Source organism: Poecilia reticulata, linkage group LG7, assembly GCF_000633615.1.
Source record: "Poecilia reticulata strain Guanapo linkage group LG7, Guppy_female_1.0+MT, whole genome shotgun sequence".
Lineage (NCBI taxonomy): Eukaryota > Metazoa > Chordata > Actinopteri > Cyprinodontiformes > Poeciliidae > Poecilia > Poecilia reticulata.
The window spans coordinates 10,247,454-10,259,277 of record NC_024337.1 but is presented as its reverse complement, the minus strand read 5'-3'; the positions used below and the strand labels follow the sequence as shown (position 1 = coordinate 10,259,277).

Genomic DNA, 11,824 nt, shown 5'->3' with positions numbered 1-11,824 from the left:
GTCTGGAAAGTCACTAAATATAGTGACAAAGTTTATAAGTTAACAACAGTGCTTCTTTTGTCCTGACCACAACTAACCCCCTGTGCTCATCGCCACACTCGGCTGCACCTCTCTGTGTCTCTTGGCTCGGGCCACTTTACCAGAATTTTTCAAAAATTGTCAGGGGCAGGTTTATGCTAACCTTCTTCCCACAGTGACAACTTCCACACTGAGAAGTGTTGTCATGGCATTGTTCACTGAGCAAAAGAACAGACTTGGTTTTCTGACTGCCATATCACAAGCCGTTTTCTGTGTGCTTCTCTATTTTTTATTCTCTGGAGGTTAAGGTGTGAGGAATGCTGCAACTAAATTTTCTCCACCTTCTCCATCTCCCTCTCCTCTAGCTGAGAGGGCTTCGTTTGTAAGCGGGAGGACGTTGGAGCTCGTTAGATCATAGCTCAGACTCGGGCGAGCCAATGTTCTGGTATCCAGTCTTGGTGCTGGTGCCGTAGTTGGTGTTGGTCATCTCTTGGGTGCCACCGGGCCCAAGATAAGCGCGGTGGGCTGGCATGGGGGAGGGTGCCTCGCTGGGGTTCTTGCCCAGGATGAAGCGCTGCTCATCCTGCTCCTCCAGGTTGGAGATATCCTTCATCATGCCCTTACGGTAGGAGACCGACAGCTTGTTGGAGCCGTCGGAGACCAAGTTGAAGTGGCGGGCGATGAAGACAATGGGCAGAGGCAGCATGGCGACCACAATGAGGGAGTAGGCCATGGCTAGAGCCCATGGAGGGTAGTTGTGGAAGCGCTCTGAGCCCTGAAGGTAAAAGAGAAATGGTAAATTCAAATGAAACAGATTTTGGGTTAAAATCCATGCAAGTTTTTGAAAATTATGTTTTGAGAAAACCCACAAAGGTAGCCAAGTACAATTACTGGAACCCCTGGTAAACATGTGGGCAAAAGCCTTAATTCATTCATATTAAGGAGCCATCTTGGTTCCAAGATGCAACTCTTAGCTACACTTCTTTAACCAGCAGTGAACTTTGGAAAATATTTTACCTCCTTTACCATGTTGCTAACTTATGCCTTCTATCAGCTAAATAGAGCAAACATTTACAACAATAATTTAGAAACATGAAATGAAATTAATCCAATTGTTTTAGATGCAGGTAAAGATGGTCCAATTTGATGATAATTACAGTAAAATGCATTCAAAGTAAACCATTTCCATTAAACAGATCCTGAACTTAATGTTTGTTCCCTCTGACTATAGGTGTGATCGAGTTACAGTGACTGTTTTTATATTTCTTAAGAAGTAAGTGCAGTAAATAAAATAAAGACAAACAAATAGGTTAGTGGATCTACGTAAGTCGACTGTTCATGCATGAGAAGGTTTAAAGTTTCTAAACACTTTAACGCATCTTTGGAATGAATACCAAGAAGATGGTGTCAAAAATATTGACAACAAGAAAATTTTATATTGGAACACATCCAAATTAATTAAAAATAATTTAATAATATATATATTTTTTTATTTTTCCTGTCTTTCACCTATATTCTGTGTAATGAAAAGTGGCAGGCTGGAGGATCTGACCTCTTCCTCCACCCATGCGTTGTATCCTGCAGGACTGACAGACATCTCTATGACGGTTGCAGCAATGAGCACCACCAGGATGGCGGGGGACACGTATCTCCACATGTAGTAGTAGAAGGTGTACGGTCTGAAACCCAGCATATCCTCCAGATCCTGCATGAATCTAAAAGTTCAAAACAAGAATCAAGACACGACAATTAGATTTGGGGGAAAAGGTCCACTTGCAGTCACTTATTTTCTCACATCGCACACAGTTAAGCAGCGGCTTCTAGCCATGGTACCTCTTAGTGCCGTATATCCAAGCTACAGAGATGTTCTCCAGAATCACGACCACAGTGAGGGGCAAACCAGCGGAGTAGTCATCAAACATGGTGACAAAGTAGTTCCCGGAACGCTGCACGAACAGCAAGCCCAGCAGGAAGGCTATTATGCAGCAAACCACTAAAGTGGACACGAACAGGACAAGAAACACTCCATTAAAATCCGATCCCACTCTCCGATTCTGGAAAGCCAGAATGAGGACTCACCGCACAGGATCTCCTTCCGGATCTTGAAGGCGTCCAGTATGGGCGTGGTGATGCCGGTCATGGTTCCGATCATGCTTCCCAGACCCAAGTTGATCAGCATGAAGAAGAACATGACAGACCAGAAGGGGCTGGCGGGGAAATGTGTCATGGCCTCGGTGAAGGCAATGAAGGCCAGGCCGGTCCCCTGAACCGCCTGAAAGGGAGGAAGATGCTGGAGATGGTCACAGCGTTCAAAGGTAACAACTGAGCTGCTGAAAAAAACCAAGAAGAGGACTCAACCACCGGTTCATTAATTATATTGTAATTGGAAACATTCACTGTGTGTAAAGTAATTGTGAATTTAAACTTCCTTAAAAAAAGACCAAAAACTGGAAGCAATGAAAAGGAAATACATTCAAAAAGATATTGTTGCTCTTACAATCCTTTTTCCTTTACCTATTTTTTATTTCTCTACTTGTATGTTTTGAAGCTAAATCGTTTTTGGTGTGACCTTATTGAGTTCGTCCTCCAGGACGCAGGGGTCCAGACCCAGCTGGCCAAAGCTGTCCTCCTTCACCGTCTTGATGACTCCGTACATCTCTGAGTAATCCTCAGCTGTCAGGTGGGAAAAGTTGATGTGAGGAGGAATCAGCTCCCTACTCAGCACACCTGTGTTCAGGAAACCCAGAATCTTCTCTGCATTCCTGTAGAGGAGGAAAAGATAGATGTGTTAATGGTGACTAAAAAATCAAATCGTCTCCAGAAGAGTGACTCTATAAGATGTACTCACTCGACAACACACTTCTCATTCATGACGTTGGCTTTGAAGCCCAGCACAGCAAACACCACCAAAGTGGCCAAGATGGACGTGACGAAGTTGATGATGGAAACCAGAGCTGCATCGAAGTGGCAGTTGTTGTCCCTCTTGTTGTAGCTGGAGAACGCGATGACGCCTCCGAAGCCCAGGCCGAGGGCGAAGAAGACCTGCGTCGCTGCTTCCCTCCACACCTGCGGCTCCAACATCTTCTCCAGCTGGCGAGAAGACGAAGTGACAAGATTAAAGACCATGTTCACTCACCGTGACATAAATACAACTCTGGACAGAAGCAAACTCACTGTGGAATTTGAGTTCTGTATGAATCCTGGGCTTGTATCAATGCATTTAACTGTTCTTTTACCAGTAAGTTAAGAAAAACATATGCATTTTCTCTGCAGATCACTCAGAATCATTTGACTAAAAAAACAGGTGAGGTGTTTGTAGATTTATTTAAGGTTGAATCTTTAATTTTGCTTGTGTGGGGATTGGTGAAACCAATTACAATTCTCAATGTTTAAATCCCTGAAGGGTGGTTGTGTCCACATTTCAAAAAGACCCAAGCTAATATGACATTCATGCAGGTAAGTGGATGCGAGCGAATGAATCTTCTGAAACTTTTTATATTGAATTTTACATTATAGTTACATTAATGATTTATTTTGTTATTGCCACATTAATAGCTAGTTTAAACCTAAAGTATGCATTAAAAAAATATCAAGAGACCAAATCTTATACATTACAAATAAGTGAATAAATTTGCGTGAAGATCTGATTTAAGCATAACGTAACTTAACTTTCACTGTTCCAACCTATAAAGAGGTCTCTGTATTTACAGTAAATCAAATGCATCTATTGCTGTGTTTTGCACCCAAGAAGGTTTGAGTGTGCTTTGAGTCAGATTAAATCAATCTCTCTCGATTTAAGTAAAATCAGGAAAGTGAACAGGCTGCTGTAGGTGATGATAATTTGTTTCTCAGATCTAAAGGGAGTGTAGCTGTAGTACCTCCACATGGTTCATCTGCATGCAAATAAATTATTTCCATTTCATTATGATTTTGTACCTTGACAAATTACATGTTTGTGTGACTTAAAACAGTTTCCTTTACACATTTCTATATTTGGATTTTAACTCTGTGGTTAGAAATTTTGCTGAAATGTGGAATTAGTTTGAACCTTTTCATTGCGTTTACAAAAAAACAAACATTTTTAAGGCACAAACACCTACAAAAAACCTGTAAATACACGAAAAACATATTTGATCTTAAACGTCCACAGTCAGATCATCATTGCTGCAAAATCTCTTTAAAAATGTCCTTATTAAAATAATTTAGCTGCATTCTTTAAACTGTGTTTTCTGTTCCTCGCCACTAGAGGGGGCCGCTGCTCCTTATCACCTACCTGAGTATTATTGACATTTTCATGAAATTGGATCTTAATGAGTGGTGCTTGAACTATGAGAGCCGCTGACGTAAACCAGACACTCAGCTTTGAGAGGAGAGGTTTATTCTTTTTCTTTCTCAGCACGCAGCAAAATTCAGTGATTTTTTTTTTTTTTACTGCTTTGACATCGAGTGTAATTAATCCCGGAGTTTCTGCGTAACAATTGCTGGTTCGGTGTGGAAAAGTATCGCCTATTCTCTCTCACCTTGGGAGTGAACATGTGAGCGATGCCGTCCACCGAGCCCTTCAGCATCAAGCCTCGCACCAGGAAGCAGAAGAGCACCACGTACGGGAAGAGCGAGCTGAAGTACATCACCTAAAAGAGGGAGAGAAAGTCAGCCGCATCACACACTGTTGCCATGGACACGCTTTTCTGAGACCTCACACGTAGAAGGAGAAGTGCAATCAAACCCACTTCCACACGCGCTCCCAGAGTTGCTCTGTGTTTGCTTTAAACCAAATCTGTGAGATGAGCCCATGAGGCTGAACTCCTTCCCCCTGCATCAGATGGACCGGCTAAAGAAATGTGTCAGACCCGAACTGGATATAGCGCGGTGATATGCTGCATGACTCATAATTTGGCTTCAGAGCAGTGCGTGTTGAAGCTACCGACTACACAGCTGAATCGGTTGTTCCTTGGTTCATCTTAAGCTTATCAATGTTGCATGTCCCTGGCTTCCATAATCTAGATGAGGTCCAAAAATAGACGCGTGTGGATGAGAGGCTTAGTATTTTACCTTTGCCCGGCAAGCAAAGTCAGAAAAGCCCTCATGGATATGGATAAATCAGTGATTAAAATCCCAAACTGAGAGCTTTGGCTGAAAGGATTTGTTATCTCGGTGTGTGAAGAAATAAATGAAATGAGAGAATGGGCGTGTGCAGGCTGCAGGTTCAGCCAGAAGAGCTGCCCACCTTCCCAGACGACTGGATGCCCTTGATGACGGCCAGGCAGACCAAGATCCAAGCCACCAGCAGGGACAGGGTCATCTTCCAGTTCAGGCCGCCGGTTTCATCAATGGTGCTGGTGATGTTGAGAGTCTGGCGGTACCAGAAGTAGGTGGTGGCTGAGCTCTTCTCACATTCTGGCTCCACAACTAGATCAGCAGCAAGGAAAAGGAGACAGATTGACCTCTGGACGTCAACTGGGCCAGTTTAACATCCGAACCTAAACTGTTCAGCTCAGTTCAGACAAGGTCAATGTTGGCTTCGTCAAACCAGAACAGTTTCTTCATGATGCTCTTTGTTAGGTGACTCCTTAAGGCAGCTGGACAGAGGTTTAATTAGGGAGTATCAGAGTAAAAAGCCAAAATACAAATGCATGACGTTTCAGATATTACGAGAGTAAGTAACCTTTGAGTCATTTTCCTTGCATATCACCCCCTTATGTGCAGCTTGTGCTGGTTTGTTACATAAGATCCCCAAAAAATACATTGAATTTTCCTGTCCTTAACATGGCAGACTGTGAAAGATTTAAGGATTATGAATAATTTTGCGAGAGCAATCTAATTCCGATTCTAAATTAGATTCAGAGCTGACGCTGAATTTCACAGTGTGAATAAGGAGTCTTGGCATCAGCTGCTGCCACCAGCTGGTGGAAGTTTGGACCCAATCAGCCGAGCCTTCACAACAGAGCTGTCCGAACGGTGACCTGCCGAGCGGCCTCAGCCACTGCAACAGCTCAGATGATTCTCTCTTGTAGAGGCTGCTACAATGCAAAAATGTTCTGCAGCTTTAAGCACAGCGATGGTAGGCCTCTCTCTCCCTCTCTCTCTCTCTCTCTCTCTCTCTCTCTCTCTTTCTCTCTCTCTCTCTCTCTGTGTGTGTGTGTCTGCTGAGTCTAACTGCAGAATAAGAAAAAGCCCTCAAGGACCCATTTCTGTTTCTTTTTCCTCTGCTTTGTGCTGACAGCCTCTCACGGTGAGGTGGGTGTTTGAATTTTGCGTTGACAAACTCACTGGCTTGGGTTCCGTTCTTCCTGATGGGGCATTCGGCCCATGGCAGCGGATTCTGAAACGACTGGAAGAAATAGAAGATGCTCCAGCCGATAATGACGTTATAATAGAGGCCAACAAAGCCGCAGACCTGCGGAGACAACAGAAAGGCTCGTTCATTTAACGGCACACGGTGTGTCGAGGTGAGGCAGGGCACAGAGGCACACACACAGCAGCACAGAGCAGCTTGAGACGCGTATGAATTATTGAGCTGTTTGCTCTCTCCGCCAAGGCTGTGGTCCTCAAAGAGGCAGTATTTATAGATGCTGGAGCTCCCTCTGCCACATCCGAGCTGCCACACGCCTGGCTGCCCTCGGCTGCCACGGCTCCACATCCCCTCGTTCGCATTAGACTGATGAAATTCGTGTCGGGATGACTGGCACGCAGAGAGGAGCCGCTGACGGAGCGACTCGGGTGCCGACAGGTTGTTTTAAGCTGCTGATGATAATGTGATGCGGACACAACGGGTCAATACGCCTGATGAGGAGGAGGACAGACCGAGGCACAGATCAGACATGGAGGTTTTTTTAAAGCAACTAGAGGTCATGATGGCTCAGAGGGAAATATTGTACAGCAGAACTGATGACTCTCTGTTGTTTAAACCAAAAAGAAAAGGGATGTCTTTATAATACGAGGACGTTTAGATGATCATTAATAGGTCCGTAAAATTTATTTTGCTGATTAAATTTAAATATTCACATCTGTAAAAAAAAAAAAAAAGAATGCAGACTAATGTGAGTAGTAACATTTACTCAAGTAGGTTTTGGGGAAAAAATATATATCTGGTGTAATTGTACTGCCTCACATAAATAAATAAATAAATAAATAAATAAATAAATAAATAAATAAATAAATAAATAAATATGATTAAATATAATTGTCACTAAACCCACATTTTTGTATTTTTATTAGTGTGATGCAATATTCTAATTTGAAATATAAGTGGAACATTCTTAGACTTAACAGAAACAAAGGCTGTCAAACATCCATCTGTGAGTAATTAATCTCTATAGATCGGGTTTCACTTAGTGACAAAGTTGCTGAAATAAACGGGTTTTTAACATTCTGATTCACTAAATGGGTCTGTGTATATTAGCCACTGTGAGTTTTGTTTTCAAAAGTTTTATGTTGTGAAAAAATTTGATTTCATTATTTTGTAATAATGTTAATTTTTACTCCTTTTTTTTTTTTTTTGCTCCACCATTAAAAAACGTGAATTGTGACCCGCCTGCCGCAGAACGACCCGGTCCGATCCAACCTGGGTTAACGCGAACTGACACGATAAACTCACCATGAGGCTGGAAACGCCGATGCCCCCCAGCTGAGGGTAAACGTAGTTCCACACCCCGATGCTGCCGCGCCTGATCCGCTGACCGACTGCCAACTCCAGGAAAAACAAGGGGATGCCGATGAGGAGGAGGAGGATGAAGTAGGGCACTAGGTACGCACCTGACAGAGAGCGGATGGGGAGAGGAAGCATGACAGAAGCAGTTTGTTCAGATTTATTTATATCAAGGTTTCAATGTGGCGAAATATGAAGCCTCTTCTAAAAGCAGCAGAGGAGACAATGTCTCTCCTCTCCCTTTTATTTGCTCTAATATTTGCTTCTCTCCTGTCCTCTTTCAGTTCAGCCTCCTCTCAACATTTCATCATGACCCTCTTTTTCACAGAAGGGGGAAAAAACAAACAAAAGGAAAGCACAGAAGGCTGTCGCAGACAGCAAGTCACATCCAGTCCTGCTTACGTTAAGAAATGAAGAGGAGCCATGGCGACAGAAGTATCTGAAGCCAGAGACGTAGTTCACAGTGAGAAAGACTTCATTCATGTTTTACCTGATGCTAACAACAGGAGCAGCCTGATGGAGAGAGAGCAGGAACCAAACCAAACAATGAAACATGACATGACAGAACGTGTCTTTAATACAGAATCTTTTTCCATATCTCTACTGGACAGATGCAAGTTAATATGTGTCATGAAAAGATACAAAGATCTTCTTACTGAAATAACTTATTAGTGTCAAATCCATATATAATTAAATCACTTCAGGTAAGATATTAGTGCTAGATGTTGATTGAATACATAAAAATAGAGTTTTGCTGTTTTGATCTTCTTTCAGACAACTTTTTATTCCACTACTGAATATTTTTGCTTCGATTTGTACAAATTTAAGCAATCAAAGGCTTCATTTTCTTCACTTCAAAGCTGCACAATATTCTCATCGCAATATCAATAAGTGCAATACCGTAATGACTAATTACGTCTTGGCTGCATTATTACTGACATTCAAAGTGAATCTGTGCTCTGAATACCCATTATGCACTTGGTCCAGTGAATGGACTCATTTCTGCTACTGAAGTTCATTTTTAGCATCTATGACACTGAAACATCTGGAGAGTTTGCAGGCACTGTGTGACATCAAAATACAAAAGTAAGCAAAACGTGGGTTAATCTTAATGTCACACTATTCAGAAAAAATGATCACGGTTACTGGTTTTACACATTATTCAACGCGGTTGCGTGTCACCATAGAAATCCACCTGCTAAAAGTTGCTCGCAGTGTCATATTTTGTGGTCTGGCACGACCCAATGCAGCTGAAGTGTGATATTTTACTGGCGACGTATGGAGAGTAGGAGAATCTGACAATGTCTGACTAAATGGAGGGGTTTAAACACAGAGGAGGAGGATTAGTGGAGTGAAATGTGTGAGTAATTGTGCTGATGCGTGACAGCTGTGAGAGAACATGAACCAGGGCTGAAGTGACAGAAAACTGACACGGAGAATATTATTTGAAAAGAAAATAACTCAACACAAACACAAAGAGCCTAATGTAGCATAAATCCCAGGTATGATATCGGAACACTGACGTGAGGTTACAGAGGGATGCAAAAAGTCAAAATCTTGCTTTGGATTGATCAGAGTTAGACTCGTTTTTTAAGAGTTGCCTGGTCCAACCAAGGATTGGGATCACAAGAAATGGAAATAGAATGAAATATGAAGCCTTTAGAAAAACAGTTTTATCAGGTTTTCTGTGCGATTTGAGCCCCTGTTGTTTCCATTAAAATGTAATAAAGCTCAACTATCAGGAGAAATAACACCAGCAGAGGAACCAAATCGAAACAGAGATCTGGGTTAAACTGAAATTTTCCCATCTGTTAACATTTCATCCCAAACTCTTTGCATTTCATCCCTGTAAGGAAACCATTTTGTCTGCCGCTGATGAACTACTACATATTCTAGTTTAAGATAAGACAGGGTGAGATGAAACATTATTGCCTGCTGCTTGCACAGACAGCATCATCCTGACAGTCATAACAGAGACACAGTCAAAATAACAGCTGCAGGGGATCAATCAAATCTAAAAACCCATAAAATGGATCAGATAAAAATGTAAAATGACATGAAATGTCCAAAACTTCCATAAATCAATAGTCTTTGTTGTAAGATTAGTTTGTTTGGTTGTTTTCTTATGATTTAGCAGGAAAAGTGTTACTTTACCACATCATTTAATTAAAATATAAAAATGACGCACAGAGGAGCATCAGCAAAAACAATGTTCTATTACAAATCAAGTTTTGACATATTTCTAGTGAAAATAAGCTGCCTTGCTGAATGGTGAAGTACTTTTAAAAGTACTTTACCATTAAAAGTATTTCTGCCATAAAGTTAAATTGAGCGTCGACTACAAACAGGCATCAGAGAATCATCAAACAGGACAAAGTGTTTTCCTTATCCAACCAAGGAGAACAATAAAGCTCCATCAACTGAGTCATCCTTTAGATTGGGTTAAGCATTGGGTTACACTTAAATCTGCACAGAAATATATTCAACGGCTCAAATCTGCACACATTAGGCTCTGAAACACATTTCACGCAAACCCTTCACAACCCACACAAGAGATCAACAATGTCTAAAAGCCTGGAGCATTCGTATTTATTCTTGAACTTCTTTCTTAGTCATCATCCACCTTCTCATTTCATTATAATAATAGTAAATCGAGCTGCCAAACACAAGATGCTGAGAGCTTTAGGAACCATAACAGACTGAGGCTTTTTCAGCTAAAATCTCTCTGCTTCCTCTCCTCAGTGACGACTGAACGCCTAATCCCACCGCTGCTGAGGGTGCATGTTGACTAATTCAGACAAATGCTGCAGAGCCTGCAGCTCTGACTTGGTAAGAGAGGTTTGCTCTCTGTGTGTCAGGTGTGATTTCAAACACACAAACAGCCAAAGTGGTTCCTGTCGACTTTGTCTGGAGCAAATTCTATTTGTATCGTGTTGAAGCAAATTCATTCAGTCTCTTCTAGACCTCAGTCTTAAGTAAACTACGAACTGTGCGCCTGAACTTAGGGACTAGAAAATCTGCTTCTGTGGAAAACTAAACCAGCATCACGCTATGCGATCTGTAGCAAACACATCGATCTCCAAGTGGAGGCTTCAAACGTAAATATGTTCAATTGTAAAGTTGTGAATACTGTAAATTACAACCTTCAACCAAGCCAGTTTTAACAACAGTAAGACTCTGTGCACAGAATAAAATGCAATAAAATTGATTTTTGATTGATATTTAGCTGATTAGCTTTCTTTTAAAAGTCACCTGTCATCATTAAGCTTATATTTATGTCCTCCATTTCATGTTTTTGATGTATCTGGCACTCTTTTCGTATTTGATAAGTTATTTACATCCAAACATTTTTATTTAGATATTATTTTGTAGAAAAGAATTTTCACTTTAACAATTATGTTTTTTTTTTTTTTTATCATTTTTTGTTTTGATAAGGGTCAAATTTTGTTGATAACAACTGATTTGTAAAAGCAATAAAAGGCTAACACATGCAGGTTTTTCCAGGTACACGTTTTTAGTCACTGTAAGACGTCTGATAAAATGTTGAATGTTATTAACTATTTCATTACTCACTACTACACCTGAAATAACTTTCTTAACTCCAGTGCAAGATCCAATTTCTTCGGTTTCTTTCAAAGACATTCATTTTGATAATCACCAGGTTTGCTTATTTATGGTGACATCCTAGCAAAAACGCCACCTCTATATCATGAATTAATTGTGATTAAACACATTTTTGGTTCAGTTTCTTCTGTCACAAAAAGAAGAATTCAAGCCCATCTGCTGAAAAAAATATAAAAATACAAAGGCCGATGTCACATTTGACAAGAGAAACATTGTGATGATCTCCAGGAGTTTTGGGAAAGTATTCTGATTAGATGGCATTTTGAAAAAAATTTGTGCTGCGATTAAATCTGACGTAAAACTATCAGAGCATTTCAGATAAAGGACGTCATGCCTGCAGCTTTGTAGTTTGATCATCTGCGGCTGCTTTGCTTCTTCAAGACCTAGAGAACTTACAGCTGATGGACCCGCCGATGAAGTTTACTCTCAGCAGAACATCCTGCAGGATTTCAGTTTGCTACCTTAAACTCAAGCACCTAGATTGTGCAGCAGAACAACGATCCAAAACAAATCAGGGAAAACCAAAGTACTGTA

General features: G+C 41.2%; 1 protein-coding gene across 1 annotated transcript in view; it reads right to left on the bottom strand.

Moving 5' to 3' along the window:
- Positions 1–269: 269 nt before the first annotated feature.
- The window catches only part of slc6a17 (solute carrier family 6 member 17), a 19,069-nt gene continuing 7,514 nt past the window's right edge, over positions 270–11,824 (bottom strand). The window contains exons 3-12 of the mRNA XM_008413281.2: positions 7,616–7,773; positions 6,289–6,415; positions 5,246–5,427; positions 4,539–4,649; positions 2,867–3,108; positions 2,588–2,780; positions 2,098–2,290; positions 1,852–2,011; positions 1,571–1,733; positions 270–793 (exon numbers count right to left, since the gene is read on the bottom strand). Coding sequence (XP_008411503.1) covers positions 431–793; positions 1,571–1,733; positions 1,852–2,011; positions 2,098–2,290; positions 2,588–2,780; positions 2,867–3,108; positions 4,539–4,649; positions 5,246–5,427; positions 6,289–6,415; positions 7,616–7,773 — 1,892 coding nt within the window. The 3' untranslated portion in view covers positions 270–430. The remainder of the gene's footprint in view (positions 794–1,570; positions 1,734–1,851; positions 2,012–2,097; positions 2,291–2,587; positions 2,781–2,866; positions 3,109–4,538; positions 4,650–5,245; positions 5,428–6,288; positions 6,416–7,615; positions 7,774–11,824) is intronic.